The 25,197-nt window shown below is 37.3% G+C and overlaps 2 protein-coding genes across 3 annotated transcripts in view; one reads left to right on the top strand and one right to left on the bottom strand.

Annotated features, from left to right (window-relative positions):
* The first annotated feature begins 1,960 nt into the window (after positions 1-1,960).
* On the top strand, positions 1,961-7,241 carry LOC119788396 (S100P-binding protein-like). The gene is made up of 4 exons (XM_038292711.1): positions 1,961-2,057; positions 2,150-2,406; positions 3,953-4,043; positions 6,788-7,241. The coding sequence occupies exons 2-4, from the start codon at positions 2,379-2,381 to the stop codon at positions 6,912-6,914; spliced, it is 246 nt and encodes an 81-aa protein (XP_038148639.1). The 5' UTR covers positions 1,961-2,057; positions 2,150-2,378; the 3' UTR covers positions 6,915-7,241.
* Positions 7,242-10,863: 3,622 nt separating this feature from the next.
* The window catches only part of fndc5a (fibronectin type III domain containing 5a), a 45,215-nt gene continuing 30,881 nt past the window's right edge, over positions 10,864-25,197 (bottom strand). Inside the window, exons 4-6 of one of the 2 annotated variants that reach the window (XR_005281468.1) lie at positions 16,344-16,433; positions 16,059-16,267; positions 10,864-11,955 (exon numbers count right to left, since the gene is read on the bottom strand). Coding sequence is in view for 1 of the 2 variants with exons in the window: in XM_038292761.1 (XP_038148689.1) it covers positions 11,896-11,955; positions 16,134-16,267; positions 16,344-16,433 (284 nt within the window). In the remaining variant the exon portion in view is untranslated. The remainder of the gene's footprint in view (positions 11,956-16,058; positions 16,268-16,343; positions 16,434-25,197) is intronic. The other variant, XM_038292761.1, reaches the window with a different exon arrangement.

Genomic DNA, 25,197 nt, shown 5'->3' with positions numbered 1-25,197 from the left:
TTTTAATAGATTTCCAAGCTTTCTTCTTAGGCCTTTTTAAAAATCTGTTAACAAAATTCCTCTCCAGTTCCCAGTTATTCTAACTCAACATGGGGTGATGTCTGTTATGTGTTTTTAAACTATGGGAGAAGTGGAGAACAAAAATACTGTCAGTTTTGAAAAATTTTAATTGATGAATGGAGTAAAAAAGAATCATTACACTATCAATGATGCTGCATTGATACTGTCTTACAGAATACTGACACCTGCTGGACCTTTAAAGACACTACAGGCAGCTTATTTGACATAGTATGAATTGATTTGATAACCCAGTACAATGATATCATTTAAGTTATTGTAGGTTATATCATATTATTTCATATCTATGTTTAAACTGAAAATATAATTTTTATTTTTTGATGCAGAGTCTAAATAATGTAAATACATTATGTGGAATTTTAGGGGAAAATGTGAACGAGGACACTTGTGGACTAAATCATATTTTTAAAACAAAGAGCAGAGGAAAAACAGTAAATAAACTAAGAGTCAATTTGAAATGAACTTTTATTCAGATAAGTTGAGTGATAAGTGAGAGGAAAAGGATGACACAACGAGAAAATAAAATAAAAACGCAACGGCTGAAACGTTCCTATTCCTTTTAAGCAGCTACAAAATAATTGATAATTTTAATGATAAACCACAAAAAAACATATTTTTTTAGCAGGTGCATCATGCTGACAGATATGTTTTTAAACACAGTTTAGTGAGTCAGTCAGTTAGAAACTCCTGTATCGGTCACATGACTTTCTTGAAACGACACGCGCACCGAAAGTGTTTTGCTCTATAGGCTCCATACATGCACCGACGCATCGCTGTTGCTGGACCGACCACTGATATACAGTAACTTGATGTATTGTAAGGCAAGTTGTATTGCCTACAACATAATTAAGTTTAAACTATCTTTGAAAGATACAGTCTATAATAAAAATGTGTCATAATTTCATCAAAAAGTTTTCAAGGTGCGATGTTGCTTAGTGTTAAATTGTGTTTTTATCTGCTTTTCAAACCTCTCTGGACACAGTTTGTTACTCAGATACCAGGATTTAATGTGTTTTCCTTTTTTAACAGAGATGGATGAGAAAGGAAACTCAACCAAAATATTTAATCCTCCAACAAGGGAACACCTGGCGCCTCTGTCCGCCTACTCACGGATGGTCATGTGTGACCAAATAAGGGGTCCTCAATCCCAAAAAGAGTCTGCCGATCCTTTCGTAAACTTCAAAGTTGAGCTAATTAATGACAACTGGGGGAAAAAGAGACCGATTGATTGCGATGTGGATGATGACTTCAGCAGTCCATGTAAAAAGCAGTGCATTCCCAATGTTGTGTCCCCAGATCTTGGCTGTGTCATGGATTACTCCAGTTCTCTTACGAGAAACAATTCAATGTCTCCTTTTGTTCCCCCGTTTCCCAAGCCTAATCAAAAAACTGAAACTGATAGGAGCGAAATGAAAGAAACTGTGAGCTCTCGGCTGGAGTTGGAGCGTGTTGAACGTGGCTGCACCAAAAAGAAGGCAAAAACGGAAAATATACTTATAAATTCATCATCTGACTTTGACCAAGACGTTGAAGACATCTTATGCCTTAATCTGCTGAAGGAGGAGGAGGTTCAAGGACCGGCAGATGAGGAAAAACCTGCTACCAGAGCTGTAGAGGATGACAAGGTGTCTGTTTCTTCATTTCACCTCCATGAGAAGGAAGAATGCAAGACAGAAGGTCCACCAGTGCAACAGGGGAACGATGAAGCTCCAGCACTTTGTCAGCACTTCTCTTTTTTAACCAAAGACAGCAGAGAGAACATGAGCGGGTCACTGCTAGCACCTGGGAAATGGGATTTTTTAGAGGGAGATGATGAGGTTTTGAACATCGAGCAGCCAATGTTTGAATCCTCAATATGTCAGCCAGCTGCTGCGACTGAGCCCAACACTGAGAGGTCAGAAGCACCCAGAGAGACGTACAACTCAGAGGATTGTACAGGGGACAGTCTGAATGAAACCACATTGCCTATAAATGTTCAGGTAGGTTACCTCAGTTGCTTCTAGCATTCTAAGGAGGCCTAGTTCATCTCATTCTGCAGTAGTTACAGCAGTGATCTGTGCTCTTCTTTCAGGTGAGATCAAAAGTGGTAGCAGTGGGTCACACAGAGAGGATCAGCCAACCAGCATCCTCTACCCATTCACAACAGGCAGTTTGCAGGTACTGTAATAACTTATTTTACCTCTAGATGGAGCTGTAACCTTTCATATGCAGGTCTTTCTGTTTATAGACCCCAGATTTTGGACAGAACCATTGAATGGGAGCGTCAAAAAGAACATTATATCTTCTTCGTCAAAAGCCACATGAATGAGAATCCAAGTCGAGCTTCAGGTATGGAACTATTTCACATAGAAGAGGAGTGATTCCTTTAGAGATGTGTTTATTTTTTTACTCACTTTAGATCTTGTTGGATTTATTGGTGAATGACATATTGCTTTCTTTTATATTCATTGTAAAAGTAAGAAAAGTAATGATGAGAAGTATTTTAAAAAAAATTCTTTCTTTTTTTTTTCATGTTACTCAAGTCTTTTCAAGTGACAGAGACTCGTTTAAACTAAATTTACACATCAACCCATCAGAGCATGTGAACGGAGCGGAGCAGCATGCAGTTCCTGCTCAGAAGAATGTTAGCTTATTCGCTCCGCCACTTAAAGTTGCGCCAGGACGCTCCGCTCAAAATCCGCTCAGAGCTTAACTTTATAGAAGGCATTTTTGGACATTTTTCCTTCATGTAATCATGCCAGGGCCCTGGGACAGACGGCGTTTGATTTAGTGATGTCACCGATACATGTGAATTGTCTTATTTAACTGGCAAAATGGTGAAATAATGGCACTGTTTCCCAGCAGTGAACGTAACGCCTGGCTCCTTTCATGTTGCCCTGCGTTTCCTATTTAATTATTAATTTATTTTACCAGACTTGAATCAAATGAATGTTATTTTACAAATTTTATCATCCTACATTTTTAATTGACGTGTGAGGGCATCGTAGCGAAAGCCTCACTCCAGCCTCACTCCAGCCTTTGAATTAAGAAAAGCGCTCTGCTCTCCGCCATATTTCTTCCGCTCTGCTCCACCGTTGGCTCCACGCTCCGTTCACATGCTCTGCAACCCGTTCACACCATGATAGCGGCTTCACAACTTGCAGAAAAAACTCCTGAATCGTGCACCACTGTCGCTCAGTTTTCTATACATTAGAACTTTAATTCCAGCTAATACATTAACCCCACCAATAAAAAAAACAACATAAACTGATGTTTATATCGTTATATTTAAAGTTAAGGCTTTTCAGTTATTAATAGATTAGTTACTTATGCCATTTAGTGCAGATCACTTCTTTTGAAGGATTCTACACAGTCAAAGCCTTGAATCCAGGTTTTGTTGTCCTTTCCAGCCTGAAAAAAAATGTATGACTTTGTTTATTATATGTTTGAGAATTTCTTTACATCATGGTATGATGCCTCATATGTTTATCCTATAGCTCTGTCGGTAATCAGACCTGGTTATTGATTAGTCATAATAATCTACACTTTCCAAAAATGTTGGTTGATAAATATTAATTTATGACCACAGGAAGTGGATGTATTCTCACTTAAGGCCATACTAGACTAGATCTTTTTAATATTCTTATTTGAGTGATTAATATATAAAAGTCAGCTGTAACATCGGCTCTAGTAAACAACAGGACATGCATCAAAGAAGTCCCCTTGCCAACCTGTATTTTGTATTTACTCTATTTATCTTTATATGAAATAGGAATTTGTTTGATCTGCGAACATTTAGATGTGGCAAACAGGAAATGGAAGAAATCTGTATTAAGGAAGATATTGATTTAAAATCCTTAAATCGGGATTCACAAAAAGCATTTATGTTCTACAGGAGCAGTGAATGAACTTCAGGAATTGATGACTCATGTGGCTGGTCAATCTAGAGACTCTCAGTGGCAGCACCCGTCAGACCTCACCTGCAGGTATGCATGTCGTCAGCGTCAGTACTACTTTTATATAAAGAAATCAAGTCTTTTGATCTTTTTATAGACAGGGTTTCTGCGGGTCATTAAAAGTCATTCAATTATTATTTTTTAAATCAAGGTTAATTGGCATTAAAATTCCTTCAATGTGATTAGTGTTTATAGTGGCATTTAAAAAAAAAAAATTATAAAAACAATTTTGTCAGAAACTGGTTGCACGAAACTGGTTGCAGTTGATCGTAATGTATGTTTGGAAAAGACGCTCGAGGCGGGGAAACAAAAGTGGCTGAAAAATGAGGAATTTGGGACATGACAGCAGCCTGTCGACAGTAAAGATAAAGGATTTTGCCGTGTTTTTTATATATATATTTATATATATATATACACACACACAAGTGTCATGGTTACTTGTTGATAGCTTTAAAATTATTTCTAAGAGCATTAAAAAGCATTAAATTAGAGTTACTCGTTCCTGTATAAACCCTGTTGTAAGTTCTGCCACATTAGAAAATCATGGCCGATAGTTTCCACTGCAACGGTGGCTATGACAAGATCTGGGTTTGGGTAAATCTGTGAGGAAGCCAAAGTGGAAGTTGCCATGATAAGTGCTGTCTGAATACTCCTGGCAGCCAGGAGCTAGGTTGGAAAAGGCTTCCTATTGAGAGTTCATTTAACATGGTGTCCTCCCACTGGGCCTCAGGAGCTATATGGATTAAACAAAAATACATTATTTCTTTGTGTACATTGTGTGACACATGGAAATGTACCAAATTATATAATAAAATCCTTCATATAATTTGGTACATAGTGAGCTCAGTCCTTTGATAGATTTCTGCACATCTTGTTGTTTGTAGCTCTTTTTCAGAAGGCTATAGTCCTGGTTTCAACTTGCATCCAAAGGGCCTAAGGCTGTCCAGATTTGGCACAGCAGATCAGAGTTCCTACCCAGTGATATAGTGTTCTTATTGCTGTTCCCACAGATGCAGTAGGAGCTACAATTTACAAAATTCAAACAGGGAATTGTGGGATTCCCTAAAGCTCCTTTACATTAGGAGGTCTATGCTAAAGAAAACGGGAACCGGAGGCATGCAGGCTCCTCTTGCTACCTCCTTCCTTACAACCAACACTATTCAGACGGCGCTTATGTCTGACACATTTTAACATTGCCTAAAGGGTCCTTATCAATTTCTGTGATTGAGCCAGTGGTTTGTTTAACCTAATCAGGGGAAGGGTGTAGGGTTTCAGTTGTGTATTGTACATATGCTTTGAAAAAGGTCATTAAATTATTACTTTTTAAATTAAGGCCTTAATTGGCATTAAGAATGTACAGTTTGTAAGCATTTGTTTTAGCAGTTCAAGGATAAAATCTCTGCCTTAAAAAAGTGAAATTCAAACAGTTCCTGAACAAAACCAATGTGTTTATAGCTGATATTTCCAGGACAACATAGATTACAGCCACAGGCCACCTTCGCGTCTTCTTGGAAAGCTTTCTAATCATCTGATCTGACACATCCAGCCGACCTGTATGTGGTTATAGTCGACCAGGGGCTCTGGTTTGGCTTTTAGGCCTCTGAGTGTACTGGCTGATGTGTGGGCAGGGCTTGAACAAAAGTTTTACTATTGTCTGAGGGGTCACTGATACGTCTGTGTTTTCCCGGTGTTGGAGCTATTTATTCTTTATTTCTTTATTTTCATTTCCAAAATGTTCTTCAAGAAGATATTTGGAAATGAAAATAAAGAAATAAAGAATAAATAGCTCCAACACCCGGGTTTGAGTGATCATCCTCGGACTCGCTGTCAGAATCTGAGCCGCTTCCTACCCAGTCCTCCTCATCGGTCTCTCCCCCTCTGCCCGAATCTCTATCATCAATATTTTAAAGGATTTCTAAAGCCCGTTTCGCTGTTAGATTTCTTCTGAAAGCCATTTTTCCGTACTAGCCAAAGAGTTCAACGTAGAATGTTGGTTGCTAGGCAACGGTGCTAAATATCAATCAGCCCCGGGAAGAATTTACAATGCAATTAATAGAGCCGTCAAAATGATGGCTGTAGGAGATCGAGGTACAAATACCATATTTATGTTTTACCTTTTACATTTATTAAAGGGAAACGCCATTTTTTTTTTTTTTGTACTTTTGGACCTTGATTTGTGTCATTTGGAGCTGTTCTGCTATGGGCAACGACTTGAAGGCACAAACTAAACTGTTCATAATTTATTCTTTATGGTACGCCACACAATGGTTATAGTTTATATATATATATATATATATATATCTACATATTTTTTTTTTTTAAACAAGGCAGTGTGTATGACGTCATCCATGTGCCGGACTTGAGTTGTGACAGGCAGCCTGGGCCACAGGCGGCTACGCTCTAACCCTTCTATTCATTCTAGCTAATCTGAATCATTCAATTCCATTTAGAGAGTGAGATCATCTGTGGTTGTAGCACTAGACATCTTCCAGGCATTTGAGTAAAACTAGCAGCAGTTCAGCGAACAGGATGAATGAACGGTAGCCGGCGGGCGCGAATGATTTCATACACAATCCGCTTTAGGAGTAAGGCAGGAACTGTTGAAACTGGCAAAATGAGGAGCCAAATGGTCAGATTTGTAAGGTCCCTCCTTGCCCAACATGACTTCATAAAATCAGAACTCTTTCCCGGATATGATATCAAAGGGGTGTTTTTTTTTTTTTTTTTAACAATTCATCACTATGGGAAAACTATAAAATGTTTGTGTTTTTCAGGAATTATCAAAAGCGGTTTGGGAACAGAAGACGCACTATGACCCTCAGCGAGTGGCAGGACCTGAATAAACCCCACTACAAACGATTTCTCAACGTCCCCAGAATCTTCCACAGAAGTCACTTCTGAACGTGCATGTGTTGATAAATAATCAGGCTGCATTTGCCCGACCCCTGTTAAATCTTTTTTGTGACGTGTTTTATTTATATATACATATATATATATAGAGAGAGAGAGATGTAGAGATAGATATAGATATATATAGTGTGTGTGTTTGTACTTTTTGTCCTTTTTCTTTGTTTTGTTGCATGTATTCGTGTGTTTTGACTTAAAAAGTTGCATGTTTTTGTTTTTTTTTCTTACCATTTTGCATGTAAACTTTTATATAAAAAAATACATATTTAAAATGTTTAATAACAGCCAGTTAGGTGTTTCCAGAGATGTTCCTGTTTCTTTTTAAACACGCTAAACAAACGTCATTTTAATATTCTTCTCATCTGTTCCTGTTCATTTACATGATCCCAGCATTCTGGGGGGCTTTGGCTGTTTTGAAGGGCAGTATTAGTGTTCAGCGTTCGGCTGGGAACACAAGTAGAAAAAAAAAAAATATATATTTAATATTTTTCAAATGTTTTTTTTTTCTTCCATATTTTTCAGGTTGCTGACTTTCCTGCATGTCAAAAATCAGCTTTCTAGATGTTCTCAGAGATTTATCTGATCTTTGACAGTTGAATCAAAGTTTTAGATTTCTTGTTTGTTAACCTTTTTCCTTAAAAGAAATTTACAGCACTGACTTTGTAAACTAGAGAGCATTTGTGCACCCAATTAAAGACTGGCAAAACCTTGTTGATTGGAAAATATTTAATTTTTATTTCTTTTAAGCATTTACAAGTAAGCATACAGCATTGTCTGAAGTGTAAAGATTGTGCATAATAGTTCAACCATGCTAGCCCTCATGACCGCTGTACATGATCATTGATAGCACTAATAAAGCAGCTCAATCTTTTTCTAAAACATGCTTAAAATTCTCATTCCTGCATTTAAATAAAAACAATAGTGGGCCTGTGGGACAAAATCCAGTCATCTTTGACAAGATTTCTCATCACAGTCTTCATTTTTCAGCTGAGATTTTACATAAATGATACCAATAAAACTTTAAAGCAAAATCCTCTGTTGATAAAAGTGGTTTGATCCGATACCAAAGGGCTTAACTGGAATGTTTTCTTACATTCGTCTGCATCAAGTTTTTGAGGAACAAAACTGAAAGTTGACTACGAAAAATAGTTTAAAACAAAGTCGGCGCTTAATCTGCTTGATGGTTTAATCCACTGAAATTCATCTATTTGAATTAAAATGCATAAAAATCAAAATAAACTTATGAGTTGACTCTCTTTGGCTTTAAATCAGCCAGGTTAGTAAGATCAGTTGGTCAGGCCTGACATCCAAGTTTAGTTTCAGGTCAGAAGCCTGTCGATACACTATCAGGTTTTTAAATCGGCATGCCTGCAATGGTGAAAACTTATGGGAAAAGACCCATAAACCCTCATTGCTAAATTTATTATAAACCTGCAGACCTGGCAGTAGTTTGGATGATTCACTATGTTTTTATTCAGTTTCCTACTCGATCTGGAAAACTAAAATAATGGTTATTTTATTTTTTTAAGGTTTAAATGATAAAAGTGCTTATTTCCAAATTTTATTCCCTGTCAACTAATTTGAAAGTATAGTCTATATTCATCCATCTTGTATCTCAGATCATCTGTTATTCTTATTTAATTTTAGTTTTCCCCTGTTTTAGAGTTAAACCTTCCGCTCTATGAAAACGTCTTAAATATTTGTATATATACTTTGAAATTAGGATAAAAGTACAAAGATTTAAAAATGTTAACCTGTATTTTCCAGGCATTGAAAATAAAAGGAGGGAAATTATATAATAATATAAATTATAATTTGGTTTTGCATAAATTCATAGATAACAATTGTGATTCTTTACAAATTCACTTCATTTGAATTTTATTTGTAAAAGCTTACTTGATATAGGTAAAAAAAAAGGAAAGCATTTGTAATTTAAGACTTTATCCACTTAAAAATTGTATTTTTAGCTGTAATTTCCTTTTTATTTGCAGGTCCAGAATATATAGCCTGATGACTATAAATATTTCTAACTTTTGGTTTAAAATGGCAAATAATTCTGAAGTCTGGAATAAAACAAGATCTCAACAGTAACAGTATTGCAATCCTGCTTACTGATAATTACTTTTAACTTATTCCAAATACCTTTATATTTTTGGGATTTTTTAAATATTTTTTTTAGCTACACTCTGATTTGAGTTGTTACCCATAATTCACCCATCATACCGAGTCATGTTTGGTCTAAGATCTATTTAAAATCTATGTTTTTGGTGAAAAATCTGTCTTAAAAGAAAAACAACCCCAGAACGCTGAAAGGAAAGAAGTGCTACTAGTAGATGTCCTTAATATATTCATAAATCTATATATTAAATATGATCAATATTGGCAGGAAAGATTAAATATCTAAGTTTGTTTCAAGATGCTCTTAAAAAAAAGTCCTGTAGTAACTTATTTAAAAACTTAAAACCCAGGATTTTCCATAACAGTTATATCAGCAGATAAAAGGAGAGTATTTACAGTGGCAACAAGGATTAAGATATAAGATAAGACTGTATGAAGGTGACTAAAGGAAAAAAAGGGCTGTTAAAAAAAAAGGGGTTCCTTTAACACCTAAAGAGGACTCTGTGGATACAAGTGGTAAATTGGTCTATGCACTGCAAAAATGATCTAGAAATAAGTCAACTTTTCTTAAATTAAGTTTAATTACCCTTAATTTGAGCTGGTAAATAAGATGATTTGCCAATTGAATGAGTATTTCCACTCTTAAAATTAGACTTAGATAATATGCACTTGAAATAATGCAATTATTTTTTCTTATTTTAAATGTTAATTGTCTTTTTCCATTGGCTAAGTTTAAAACTTACCTCCTCAATTCAAGAAAAAACACACTTATTTTAAGAAAAAATAGCTTGTTGAGATTTCAAAATTTTTCCAGTGTGTAAATAATACAGGGAAACGTTCAAAAAAACGGCCTTAACCTTGAGTCATGTTAAGTTTTCTGTGAAGTGATTCACTGCTGAACATAGATAAGTTTACACACTATATTAATTATTTGGAAGGGCTTTCAATGTATTAAGTGTATTTACCCTTAATTTGAGCAGGTAAATAAGATGATTTGCCAATAAAATGAGTATTTTTACTTTTAAAATAAGACAATATAATTGTTTTTTCATATATTAAATGTAAATTGTCCAGGTGTCTCACTTACCTCAATTCAAGAAAAAATGCACTCATTTTAATAAAAATATCACTTGAGATTTAAATTTTTTGCAGTGCAGACTTCAAAATCAGTCTCTGGTCACTAGAGGGGCACAGTTTCAAACTTTTTGTACTTTTATTCAGAGCTCTGGTAAAGATGTAAGAGCTGCTCATAAAAGCCTGTCAATAAATTAGGGAACAAAGTCATAAAAATGCATTTAAAATAAAAAGCATTTCATAAAACGATATTTATATCCTAGCTTTCCTACATTTGGAGATAATTTCCCCAATAGCCTTATCCCACAAATTATCTCTAGAGAAACTTTACATGATAAATAATACAATTAAAGTGTATTTACATATCTGATACTTGCCTTTTCCTCTATTCCACAGACTCCTTTTAGTCGCCACAAACATTTAAATATTGAATGAAAGGTAAATATAATGCCACAGAAATGAGATACAGAGCCATACATTTTAGTCATGGAATACAATTATTGTTAAGGCAGTACTACTGAGTTTAAATCAGCCCTCAGATAAATCATGTATACACTTATCACGATACTTATCCTCATTAACATGGAATTCCAACATATGGTTATTTTAATAATTGAAAAAGTCTTGAAAGAAGCCCTTCTGGCTCGGCACCTGTTTAGAATGCCGTAAAGAAAACTCACAGTTCCCACCTTTGGGCCTGTTAAAAAATAGTTTTTCATGCTTGCCAAGAGAAATATATTTTTTTAACAGCGCTGAAAAAGGCTTTTTTTTTTTAAGGGGATCACTGAAAAATGATCCGCAAGCTTTACTCCAGCAAACCGAACGTCCAGTTAGTTCATCTTTTACTCGCTGACAGTCCTTTTTCCAGAGAAACCGACTTATTTAGCTTCTACTGAGAGACTGTTATTGCTGATTGAAGGAATCTCTCCTCAGACGTCCGTAGAGTCCAGCCCCATGTGTAGTTAATTAATTAGATGAATGAACTCCATAAGGAGGGGGGGGGGCTTCTGCTCCTCATGAGAACGATGTACAATCCATCACACCCAGAAAGAAAGACACCAGTAGGTAATAAAGGGCTCGTTCAGGGAGAGGAATGTTACGTTTCTGAAGTCTATAATAAAAAAAGATGAGGAGAATCACAGGCTAGTCCTAAACCAACTATGCTGTAAATATAAGTTAATGACTTCGAGTGATTTAGGTGACCGATCCCTCTAAAGCCGGCAGGCTGGACTGGAAATGGGTCTTTTTTTTAAACCCAGGTTGAGTCTGGATTCCCTGAGGGGGGGAAACAAACGTACCGCAGCAAAGAGTCTCTGCATGTTGGTTTACTAAAAAGGCCCAAACTGATACCAAAACATCAAAAGTAGTAGTTAATCCCATGAAGGAAATAAGGGGTTAAAGAAGCTCATAATACCACCCAGGAAAGTTAAATACTCATTTATCTGGTAATGGATCCTGGCTCTTTTGTGGATCAGCTTTGGTCCCTTGGGTTGGTTCTTCTGCAGGCTCCCCATAACCCTGACGATCAGGGGCCCATGTTCTATCAGCGAGCACAGACTCAGAGCTGAGCTCTTCCTGCAGTCTCTCTGCTCTCATAGAAAGCTTAGCTCAGCCTCTTTCCTCCACCTCCTCTGGAGTCCCTGCAGCTTCACCTCCTCACCAGAAGCGGTGTTGAAGAAGAACAGAGTCCCTCGGTCCCAGCGTCATTCTGACTACAGAAAGACTCATTAGGGGCTCGTTGTCTGCATGAAGTCTTTTGAGCAAAGAGAAGAGCTATTGGCAGTCACACCTCAATGATGTTAACAGATGGCAACCTGTTGTTGTTGTTGTTGTTTTTGGGGAACTGTGGGAGAAAAGAAGAAATGTGAAAACAGACAAGTAAACCACCACAAACTTTAATGAGCATGAGGATGCCTTTGAGAATTAGCTGTTTGCATCAGTTATTTTCTGCACAGATGGATATGATATGGAGCTCTGCATTGTTAAATGAACATACAAGTTTAATGCCACACCTAATATCAATATGCAGACCTGCTTAAAAAAAACTCTCTTCCAATCTTTGTACACTGGAAAAAATCGAAATCTAGATAAGTAATTTTTTCTTAAAGTTGTCATAGAATGATTCTATAGGGTATTTGGTGCTGGTCTTTAAGGTCGCTGAATAGGGTGTGTAACATTGGTTGGGCTGAAAATGGCATATTTGCTGTTTAATGAGCCCTAATGCAAGCCTGGTTAAAAGCCCTAGAATGAAATGACATTGTGCAGCTACAGTGCAGCATGTGAATTAGCTCCGGAGCTGGTCCGGGAACCCCGGCAAACTCTGACAGAGCAACTGAACCAGACCCAATGAGGGTAGCCTGGACACTGACAGCCCCATGCTTCTCCCCGCCTGCCGTACCAGCACCCAGCCCCCCTTCTCTGGCTTAGGATGGGCAACTCATGGCTCTCTGCTGAGGCCCGGTTTAGTTGGGGGCCCTGCAGTCGGCACGTGATACCCCCCTCCCTATGGCCAGTGAACCAGTGGGCTGGTCTGTATGTCAATTTCGGGGTGTGACAAAAGTACAGACCAGAACTAAATAAGGCAACATCCCCAAGTTTACGTCAACTTGGTGCTTCGTTTGGATTTGTCTGTTTTATGGTGGAAGTTTAGAATTGTGAGATTTGCAGAGAAAGGAGCTGTCGATGGGGTTCAACTTCTCTGTACGTTAATTTCACCCACTGAACTATCGTTATTTATCTATGACAATGGAAACTCTGTTTTGCATTCTATGACTGATTTAAAACAAGCGCGTTTGCTCTTGGATTAAGGAGGTAAAAGAGAATTTGTCAATTGAACAAGACAATTTACTCTTAAAATAAGAAAACACAATTATATTGTCTTATTTCAAGTGCATGTTATCTAATTATCCTAATTTAAGAGTAAAAGTACTTATTCCATTGGCAAACTATCTCATTTACCCACTCAAATTAAGGTTAAATACACTTAATTTAAGGAATTTTTACTTATTTCTAGATCGTTTTTCCAGTGTAGTAATAAGCAGGAGATCTGACCTTTTATGTAAATTTCCTGTCTTCTTCAAGTACCTTCCAAATATCCTTGACTGACCTGTTAGATTAGTCATAAAACCATCATATTGCACACCGTTTGTGTACTGAATCTTAAAACATGTTCTGCCCCAGGGATCTCAATTGAAATTCTTACAGTGTCTCAAAGTTGCTCTTGTTTGAATGATCTTATTTGCCAATTTAGAAATAATGAACATCTAAAATGGAAATTGTTAACTTATGTTAACTCTCATGATAAAATTATCTTTCTTTGAAGAATGTAATGAAAAAAACTAAACAGTTGAGTAAATTTTTCTTAGCTGTGTAGCACACAATGACTGGCTTCTGATTGGTTGAGCAGCACCTCATGATGACTCCGTCAGCCCAGAGGAAGCTGAGGTCTTAGACTCCATCAGGAAACACAACATATTCTTATCTTCAGGTTACACAGAGTACATGTCAGAGTAAATAATACTAGTTATACTTCAGCAAAAGTATCTAGGTGTTACTTTATTGTATGTCTCGTACCATGTCTGTTGGTTGTGCTTTTCTTTTTACATCTCTTTGCAGGTGATGAAGCAGACTGAAAATGTTTTATCATTATCTCCCTTTTATCTCCTCTTTCTTTCATCTTTTCTCCTTTTTTTCTGTTTTTCCTTTCCTGTTCTACTTAAATTGCAGTGTCCATATAATCTATAAAACTCACTGCATAAATATAATAAAGCAATTTATATGCATGAAACAAGCGGAACAATATGGAGATAGCCGTACTGCTCCACTTGTGAAAGTAAAATCTGTTGGGCTCTTTTTGGGATCAAGACAATTATTCTTATTGCCACATTGCCAGACAGGACACTGTAAAAAAAAAAGGAAACACAACATGAACTAAACCCAGAAAAAACAGTCTTGTGTAATTGAACCAGAAGTAGTCACCCTGCTCTGATATGCTCTATATTTTTTTGTGCTGCAGACTTTGCTACATTCCTCTTATGGTGGTCCATAATTTCGTTTTTTCTAATCATCTGATTCTAAATCAGTCAGTATAATTGAAATTGTGTATTTATTTTTACCTAATAAATCCTTGTTCTACCTCAGTGTGATAAATAAGATTGTTTCTTTATTTTATACCGTATTTTCTGGACAAATAGAGCACACTTCACTATACAGTAGCAGCCATTCCAAATGGTCCTTCCCAGTCAAACATGAGCCGAATGGCAGCCGACTCCCCTGCAACTACCAGAAAAAACCCTCCATGAGGCCGACATATTTTTTTACTCCGACTCCACCATTGCTTCTCTTTAGATCTTAATGTCTACAAATCCTGACAGAAAGAATATTTTAGTACAAAGATTGATGTTTAAAAAAGGAATTGTAGGGGACCAACCAGGGCTTGTAAGGGGCACCCAAAAATAAAAATAAATCTAATATCTACTGAACTGTCTCCAACAAAACCTGCAGGGAGTGCTCTATGTCACCCCCTAGAGGAGGGACAAAGAAGAATGCTAGCTCCCGTTACCTTGTTGGCCCACATCAGTTGGAACTAATGTCTCTTCATTGGTTCAACAGTTTTTATGCAGCAAATAAATAACAAAATGTGTTAAAATCGGGACGTTTGTTCTCCATCGTGCCTGCTGCTAGCATGTGCAAAATGAAAGTTCCCCCCTTCTTATTTGATTTCCAACTTAGACTTCTATCTGTGGTGCTAAATCCACAGAAAAGCTGCATCTTTGTATAAGCTGCATGTTTGAAAGCGTGGGGACAAAAGTTGCTTTTTAGTCCGGAATATACGGTACTTTTTAAAAAATGGTTTTATTTATATTTAAAGGGGTCATAGAATGATTCTATAGGCTATTTGGTGCTGGTCCTGAAGGTCTCTGAATAGGGTGTGCAACATTGGTTGGGCTGAAAATGACATATTTGCTGTTCTATGAGCCTTAATTCAAGCCTGGTAATAGCCCTAGAATGAAACGACAGGTTTTCTTCCTTTTAGGGGATGCTCATGAATATTTAGATGAGCTGTGCGCTGGTTGGTGCTGCTGAGTGCAGACAGATCATAGCAACAAGCACTCACTCACTGAAACATCAAATTGTTGATATGGTAGGGTGACCAGACGTCCTCTTTTTCCCGGACGTGTCCTACTTTTCATCCCTAAAAATATCGGCTGGGATTTCGGTCGACCACAGTGCAGTAGTTGAAACACAACGGGCATTTTAAACGAGCCGTCAGCTCCCGGCTGGTCCGGGAACCCCGGCAGAGCGGGGCTGGGAGCCAGCGGGGAATGGAGCATCCGAACCCGACCCGGTGACGGTAGCCTGGACACCGGCGGCCCCGTGCTTCTCCCTGCCTGCCCAGTTGTGTTCGGTTGCTCCGTCTCCTGCTGCCTCCCTGCTCCCGTCCGACGTTCGAATGCCCGGTTAAATCAGCAGAAGTTTAGAATTGTGAGATTTGCAGAGAAAGGAGGTGTCGATGGGGTTTAAACTTCTCTATACGTCAATTTCACCCACTGAACTATCGTTATTCATCTATGAAAATGGAAACTCGGTTCTTGCATTATGACCCCGATTTATACAGCATTTTTTTACTTAACTAAATAAAGAAAAGATTGTAAAAAAATTATTCCCCAAAAAGATTTTGTAAATCATGAAAAGTATTTACATTCATGATTACATTGAATGTTAATGACTAACAGTTCCCAATCCATCTTTAAAGATTTTAGTTTCCCTTTGGTATGTTTAATGCTAAATAAAGTTAAGAAAAAAATCTGACTTTGGAGAAAATGTTAAAGTATGAGAAATCATGACTTGATTCGTGTCAATGCAGAATGCTGCAGTCATGCACATAATATCACCATGTTGATGGACAATGGTGAAGGTAGTCTAGAAGTGGCCGGGACCATTCACCTGGCCAGCGTCGCTGAGAAGGGAGGCACCCGGGGAGAGGAGGAGGAGGACAAGGAGCAGAGGGGTGGGTTATACCTTACTGCGCAGCAGCCCCCCCGTCGGGTGTTCAGGAGTGCTGCACTCTGAGGAGTTTTTGGCTTTGTCCTTGTTGTTGTTGGGCTCGTTGTCTTTGATTATGTCATACTGGCGACAGAAAAGGGCAATCACACCTAGAGGGAGGAATCGGCAGAGCTTTTAATATGTTCCAACATTAATTGCGGGGATATTAAAGAAGGCTGTTCTCACCTGCCCACATGATGAGTACTACCACAATGATAATGAGCTCTCCAGCCCTCAGCTGGGTCGCCTGACCCACCTCCTCCATGGTCACTTCGTCTGAAAAAGTCAAGAGGGAAAAGCTGATCTGCTATATATATATACATATATATGTACACACAGTGATTTCTAATGAATAATTTTAATAACACAAAACATCTTTGATGAAACAGCTAATTTGACCCTGGAACTAAGAAGTCTAAACAGTTCTTTTATTATTTACATATAAATTAATATTTTTCCATATCTCCTTGATGTAAAGTTTGATCAAGCATACACACCATGACCTGCCTTCATTGCTTTCTCTACACATCTGGCTCCATCATAAAAAATCGAAACAAAAGTGATGCTGATAAAAAAAATGGTTATTTATTTACTGATCATCTGCATATGTTATGACCTCTGCTGGTCAGGTGTGTGTTAATGAAATACCAGGGACAAAAGACTTGTGTAATGATATTAGTAAAGCAACCACTGTGTTTTGATGCTGTTTAAAAAAAGGACCATTACGGAACCCCAGAACTGACATGGGAAAAATACACAGTTACAGCGTGCGCACGAAATACTAATTTGCTACCTAGAAATCTTAATATGTTCCCCCAAAATGCTAATTTGTTCCCCAAAAATATTAATTTTCCCACAAAATCCAAATTTATTCCCACAATATAATAATTTGTTCTCTCAAAATACTAGTTTGTTACCACAAAATAATAATTTGTTCCCACAAAACATTAATTTATTCCCAAAAAATAATTTTCTGTTTAGCTTCTTTATTTATTTATCTTTTTAATAATTACTTTATGTATATATAAAAACTTAAAAAAGTGATTAATATATGAAGTTGAGGATTATAACGGACAATAAATAACAAAGGTGAATAAATAAAGCTAATTAAAAGACATATATACATTTATGTCTCACTGTATAATTTAATTTCTACCTACATTTATTTGTTTATTGTATTTTTGGGGACAATTAATTGTATGCTTATTTATTTATTGAGCATTCATTTATTTCTGTATTTATTTTTAATTATGGTAGAGCTGGTCCTCCATATTCTCCAGGGTACCTGAATGAAATGACTGCATGACTGCCTCAGCCGCCACCAAGGACTGCAGAGGGCTGTTTATCACCCTTTTATATATGGCTGGTGTTTGTGGCGGCAAGGAAACACCTAAATATGCAGAAAAGTGGATCCGTCGTCAGAGGTGAAGATAACTTCTATGAAAAAGATGTTTTTGTTCACATTATTTCAACTTTATAGAGGAGGGATTTGATATAAATAAACTAAAACACAAAAGTTAGGTTTAGATTATTAGTGTAGAAAAGTTACAGCCACTTTCATTGAGCCTGCAGCTCCTCATAAACTATTCAAAGAGGTTATTTCTTGTCTGCAATCTCATGTTCTCTGCAGGAGAGTTTTCTTTCCACAGCTTCAGAAACTGCCAGCTGGGGTTTCAATTGCATGCTTTTTTCAGTTAGTATTCTTACTAAAGAGCAGTTTTGAAAATATTTGCATAATATGTTATCTTAATTTCTGACATTTGCATATCTTATTGCATAGACATTGTTTTGAATAAGGGATCCTTTGCTACATCTCCTAGTTTTTGCATTCAGATATTTATCTCTGATTCTCATCTCTATAGAGCTAGACGGTTGAAAGAGGCAGGTTTGAAACAAACAGGATTTTTTTACTAATATGCCACTCCCACATGAATGCATAGGGGAAAAAAAGACTGTTGCGATCAATTGTCTGCAGATATGAGTTAAAGTGTTGCTGTGTGACCTGATGTTTAGAGCAACAGAGAGAGCTTTCCATCCCTTTAAGCGACAGCAGTGGGTGACATTTGGAAAGCCCAGTGAGCAGGATCCCCACGCTCCACTGGCTTTTAGCAACAAGCAATTCTGCCAATTGATTGGACTCTGCTGCGTTCTATTAAAAAAAAAATCAAAGCACAGCAGCCCAGGGCGCATGATGTTTTCTGCTCGCCTGCCATACTGGGCTGACCCGTCACCTGGAACGCTTGACTGGTCTTTTTATTAAATCCTGAATGACAATAAACGTGTTTTTCAAAAAAAAAAGATAGCTTTGCAGTTGTAGAGACAAGTATTAGTTTTAAGGTCACATTATGCTTAAACTGTAACCAGTTAAAGGTTCTTTATTGTGCTTTTTTAATGCTTCCAAAGCCCACTATAGGTATACATACGATGAAATATTGTTTCAGGCATTACAGAGTCAAAATTTTTATATTAATTATTAGTTATTTTCTGGTGGTATTTTACGTTGCTGTATCACCCAGCTTCTGGTGATTAGGGTCCTTATTTTGGCCATTCATCTTCACTCTGAGCAGAAGTTATCTTTTTCATATTCCAACTTGTGATTGGACAAAGTGGACGTGCAGTCTAATGGACATACATGACAGGATTGAGGTGGGGCATTTAGAAGACAGTGGTTGATCTGTTTTAACTGGATGCACATCAATTAAAAAACGCCAGCATGGGCATGACTTTGATGAACAGTAAAAGTCATTCAAAATGTCCCCACTTTCCTTGATGGCCCTTGGTTGGTCCCCTACAATTCCTTTTTAAACATCAATCTTTGTACTAAAATATTCTTTCTGTCATGTTTACTGAACATTAATATCTAAAGTGAAGCATCATCTCCTGATCAGACCCTGTAATTGAGTGAAAGGGTGGAAACAATGAGGGGATTTTTGCTGGGAAGTGGGCTGCCATTCGGCTGGCGTTTGACTGGGGAGGGCCATTTTGAATGGCTGCCACTGTAGTTAGAAGCTTATAATAAAGGTTGATTTTGGATGATGTAGGCTCTTTTTTTGTGATAGTGAAACAAAGTAGTTTAATTTGCAGTGAATCTTCTCTGCCCTAAATATCAGTGTCTGTACCTGAACTTTGATGGATGTGAAATCTTAGTTTCATACTTGGCCATTAAATGAGTGTGATGCCTGGATTTACAGAGTGAAGTTGAGGAGAAACTGAGACTCTTGCAAGAGAATATTCAGATTTATTTAACATTCTCAGACGGAGAGATAGAGCTCTGACTGGGGCAAGCTCAGTACATACATTTATACAACAACTCAACGACACACACACTCCCTTGGAACTATCCCACCCCTACATAAAGAACTTTCTCACACACGAACATTTGGAGGAAAAACAACTTGAGTTCATCAAGGCCATTCCCTGTGAGGTTAATATATCTTTCACTGGCCAGATGGATCTCCTCAAAACAAGTCCCCCCCTTCATGCCATGGAGGAGGCTGTTTAACTCATTATTATCTCTCATGACCTTCGTCTGGAGCCTGTGAGGCTAAGAACAGACATATCTTAACATTTTTTACTCCACCTACAGCCACACAGATGATGTAACAAACACAATTTATGTCATTTAGTTTTTGTCAGTAACAGAGCAATCTCATTATTTAGAATTTATTCATCACTACTGATGTTATGAGGCTTTGAGGCGTATGTCGAGTAATGGAGGGGGCGTTTCCTCAAAGCGTGTGTCGAGACGTAATTCATTTAGGGGAGGGGCCAAAACGGATGACATACGAAGCCATCGCTACATTTGTTACCACGTGACCGCTTCGGGAAATGGTTCAGAAAGCAGAAGAACTTCGACAGGCATTTAAACAGCCTCACTGCTCAGTCAATATGTGGGAGTTTGTAGGAGAGTTGCTGTCAGTTGGATAGAGTTTGGATAAATTCTAAGAATAGATTGGTTGGAAAAACAAACAATCTAGTTGGTTAAACCATTTTGGTTAGATTAAATAATGTAATGATTAAAATCTGAGCAGGCTGCTGAGCACAGTTCATACTTTAGTATTAAGTACTATTGATTTCTATTGATAAATTTTAAATGTTGGTGGCATCAGCTGTAAGATGTTGACTTTTACTCCTGAGGTTGATGGTTCAAGACTCACTTTAAACTTTTGAAAGTTGCATATATATTTAATATTTTAAGAATTTTGGCTAATGTGACTAATTTGTATTGGTTTGCCCTATAAAAAATATAGATTCAGTAAAAACTTAGCCAAAAGATTGCTTGAACAAATAACTTCCAACCCAATTAAACCCAAAAACCGTGGAAATACTATAATGTTTCAATAGAAATGATTAACACCATTCATTTTAGTCCTCATTGCCCAATTTGCACAAACACTTTCACTGTCTGCTTGAGCTTATTTCACTAAAATGGCAGAAAAACTGTGAACCTTAAATGATTGCTCTCTCCTAAGATATTTTACACAAAAAAACTTACAAAATATTTTATTATACACACCAACCATTAACAATCTCAAAGGAACTTAAATGGGAAAAAAAGAAAAACAATTACAAAAAAAACACATATTTTATTACAAACTGTAGTTCTGCACTTCACCAGTAGGTGGTGACATGTTCACATGAAGCTTCATGAACTGTGGGGATTGTTGAAGCAATTTGGCCAAACGGTCCAATGCCTCATGAAGCTTCATCTCACCATCACTATTTATCACTATTACACTGTATTTGAAAAAATGAGTGCAAACTCTTTAGTTTACCCTGTTTTTTTTTTTTATGAATGTGTTTGGTGTTTTGTATGATTGTGGTGGTCACGGTGCTGAGTTGATTTGGACCGTACTATATCAATGCAATGGGGGGGGAAATGGTGTTTTACTTAGTTTAGTGAAGTTTTTGTATTTTTTGCCCTATGTGTTTCTTTTGTGGACTGATCAGCCACTATTTAAGTTTCCCTGTGTCTCATTAGTGGAGGTCAGTTTGTTTGAGTTCATCTTGTTCTGTTACAGATATTTTGAGTAGTTTGGCTTCCTTTAAACTCTTTTCTGGATCAATTTTTGTAATTATTATATTTTATGTTGTTTTAATAATAATAATAATAATAAATTATTTTATTATTATTCTAAATTAGTTCTCGTTATTTTAGATGAGAACTAATTTAGCATGAACATGTATAATACATTTTTATTATTCATAGAGCTGTGATGTGAAAGTTTGTTAAAGTAGGTGATTTATAAAATGAAAAAGACAAATGGTAACTCTGGCGGAGCTACAGAGATCCACAGTGGAAATTAACTGAAAGCACAATTAAGTTTGTATTTCACTAACATGGCCTTTGAATAACTGTGCCAAGATAAAAAAAAAAAAAACGTTTTATGTTTGCATTTTGTAGAAAAGACAACAGTTAAAGAAAGCCCAACCAAGCAGAAAAGATGTTAAACTGAGACGGACTTCAGGCTTAAAGATTGAAAACAGGTGTAATCATGCAGCCAGACCTACTGTGGAAAGACTAAGACCAAAGCATATCTATGTAAGTTACTTCTGTTTTTGTTTAGACCTCTCATAGCTTTGCTAATCTTTCTCAACAGCTGATGAATAGCAATAATACATTAAATTTGTAATGCACTTTACATTTAAGAAAAATCTCAACGCGCCACAGGTAAAATTATTATAGAAAGGTAAAAGCAAAAAATTAAAAACAAAATCATCATATAGTACATATGAATAAATAAGTTGGTGACATAATTATAAAAGGTTAAGAGTTGTAAATTGTGCTAAAAGAATATTTTTTAAATCCTTTTTTAAAAGTCTGGATAGTCTGTGTCATCATGGCTTTGTCAAGCTGCTGCCTACCTTTGTGAAGCAGGAGAAAGACTAATACAAAATTAATCCAGTAGAACTTTTTATTGCCTACCTGGAATGGGTGACAATAGTTGATTAAACTTTTGGCGCTCTAAATGGTATCAGTGCTCTATTTGTTGGTACTCGCCGATACCGATACCACCATTTTAGTGCTGGATCAGAGCCCCGCCCGATACTCGTATCGGGGCAACACTAGCCTTCACGCCTCAACATAATGAGAGAAGTCGTTTATGACAGAGGAAATATTCTGCTCTATCATGCCTTTTTTTTTTTTTACAGCGGGTCCACAGAGGATGTTTCACTTTTATTAGATCCAAGGAGACCAATCAGCCTTGTTTACAGTCTGTATGTTTGCCACATTTACGCATCTGGTTCAAGTAATATGCCCACAGAGAGGCCAGATGTATAAAAAAAAAGCTACCTTGTGTGTTTATGGTGGCAGAATTGATTGTCAGGTTTTGTTTTCCCCCTTTTATTTACACCTTATCCCCTGTTCCCATTTCCGTCAGTCACATCCAATTGCCTGGTCTGCCTTTCTCTTAACTCAGTGTCACGTCTGTCTGCTTTGAGTACACTTTCTGTGGAGCTCTTTTCATCTCAGGTAGTTTTCCTTTGATCTGCTGTATCTGAACCCCATAATGAAAGATCGAATGAGAAAAAAATGGGGAGTAATGTTGAATTTCAGGCTCATCCTTTGCTCCTTATTCTCAGATCATTATGTGATATGGGAGAACAGAAAAGCTGAGCAGCGAAAAGAGGAGCATGAAAACCTCTTTTATTCTCAGGACATTTGCTCAGCACTTCTAGACAACAGCTGCACTGAGGTCTGCTCCCATTTTCTAGACTTTTCTCCACTTGTCACATTTTGCTGCAGCTTTTAACTTTACCTTACTTTTAAACATTAGGAACTTTGATTGATCTGTAACAATGAATAATGCAGATTCACATTTTGGACATTAAGCAAGAAAATAAAGTTATTCTGAGATAATATTAGCCTCACATCTTTTATTAGAGTGACTATACAACCAACCTTCCCCTTCTTTAAAATGTCAGCTTTTTGGAGCTCAAACGAATGAAATAATGTATTTAAGAAGCTTTAAATAAAATAAAACATATATAGCTCAAATTTAATGTAGAAACAAATGTAAAATGATAAAAAAATGTCACAATAGCCTTATTGCAAATGTGTTGATAAACTGAGTTATTAGAGGATTTTTTTTTTATGCACTCAGAGCTGATATTCAGATTATATAGTGAGGGATTGCGATTCGGTGAGTTGATGCAATCAACTGGTTGTCCTTAGTAAACTTATAATCAATCTGGCTGTATGATCTGGTTGAACTGTAAAGTGCCTTGAGATAACATGTGTTGTAAATTGGTCCTTTATAAATAAATAAACTGAACTGAATTGAATAACAAACTTGACTAGAGTTTTCTTTAAGATTTGTTCATTGGCATCCTTTTTTTTACTGGTATGCAGAAAGGTATTAAAATTCACAGCATTCTTTATGCATTACACAAAAACTATTTAGAAAAGATATTAGGATCAGCCATTTCAGTAAACCTGGAAATCTCTTTGCAATTGGATAAAAACTGATGCGGTTGTCATGATCCTGGCGCTTGTGGCTGGCTTGATTGCTCATTCCATTCACCTGTTTAACTCTGCCTGGTTTCTCATTACGACTGCAAGCGGTGGACAATCTCCCTTTCTTCTGGGATCGCACTGGACTTTGAACCTGGACGAGGCCGTCTTTTACAGCTGCTTTTTTGTATCTATGCTTCTGTCTCCTTGAACCCCAGTCGACCTCAGCAGATGGCCGCTCACACTGAGCCTGGTTCTGCTGGAGGTTTCTTCCTGTTAAAAGGGAGTTTTTCCTCTCCACTGTCGCTACAAGCATGCTTAGTGTGCTATGTGCATGTTTTCATAGCCACCTTTTCTGAAGTATACTGTGATTTGTAGATTTGCTTTTGGGGAGGTTGTGGTTGATCTACGAGCAGCACTCGACCTGCTGAACTTTGGTGAACAGCGTCAACAGCTTAAACTTTGACTGAACCCTGAGTCTTAGAGGACATGTTTACTGGGACTGCAAGTCTGAGTACCTTGTCTTGTTTTCCCCCCTGTGTAGTCTCAGCTGGGACCACTGATTCCAATAAATAGCGATGGAGAACACTGGGACTGCAGAGTGGGTTGAGATTTGTAAACTCCGCAGTCTCTTCCAACTCTCCTCGCGAGTAAACTAAATTAATTGTCTCTGTGCCTTGTTTCTTTTCCTGCATGTATGTATGATGTTTTAGGTGCTTAGACCTGACACTTTGTGTGAGGGATTGCATTCGAGTCAATGAGTCGATGTAATCAACTGGTTTTCCTTTGATAGAAAACTTTGAATCAATTTGACTGTATGATCTGATGAACTGTAAAGCCCCTTGAGATGACATGTGTTGGGAATTGGCGCTATAGAAATAAACTGAATTGAATTGAACCTGGTCAGTGCCTTTTTGCTCCTGGTCATGATTAGCCCAACATTCCAGTCACTGGCCTGTGTTTTCTACCTCTGCAGTGAATTCAGTTATCTGCCCCGCCGACGATCAGCTGCTCACTGAGTTATTTGTTCAAAATAAAGCTTGTTGAAAACTGTCCTGAACTGTCTATCTGAATATTGGGTCCAAGTTTCTTAGGTCGTTACAACAGGAACTATCTGCAGAAGATGCCACAAGAGTGAAAGCAACACTGAAGGATCTGCAGAAATTTCTAGTTGGTACTTTTCAAATCCGGTCCAATGTTTGATGTCTATTCTAAGGAGAATAACTGAATGAAGAGCCTGTTCCTCCAATAAACATCTCCAAACTTATGTAAATTCTCCTAAGGTATGTTGAAAAACGTGTTTTACAATAATAAACCCCCTGAGAACAATATGCCAACAGGGAAATCATGTCATGGTTACTTACTTCCCTGATCAAACTTGACTTTCTGCACTTTTTTCACCACAAACCTTTAGGATTCCCCTACAAAGCTCAGGAAGTCTGATTTTATCTGTAAGCATTGCAGTCAGAGCATCAACAGAAGAATGGAATTTGCAAATGTTGGGAAAGGACTAATCCAATGTCGGGGTTACATTTTGGGGGGTTGGGGCGACAGTGGCGTTGGATGTAGGAGTTTGCCCTGAAA

Source organism: Cyprinodon tularosa, unplaced genomic scaffold (genome assembly GCF_016077235.1).
Source record: "Cyprinodon tularosa strain WSP-4 unplaced genomic scaffold, ASM1607723v1 ctg316, whole genome shotgun sequence".
Taxonomy (NCBI): Eukaryota; Metazoa; Chordata; class Actinopteri; order Cyprinodontiformes; family Cyprinodontidae; genus Cyprinodon; species Cyprinodon tularosa.
Note: the sequence above shows the minus strand (reverse complement) of the source record. Positions and strands in the feature narration are given on the sequence as shown.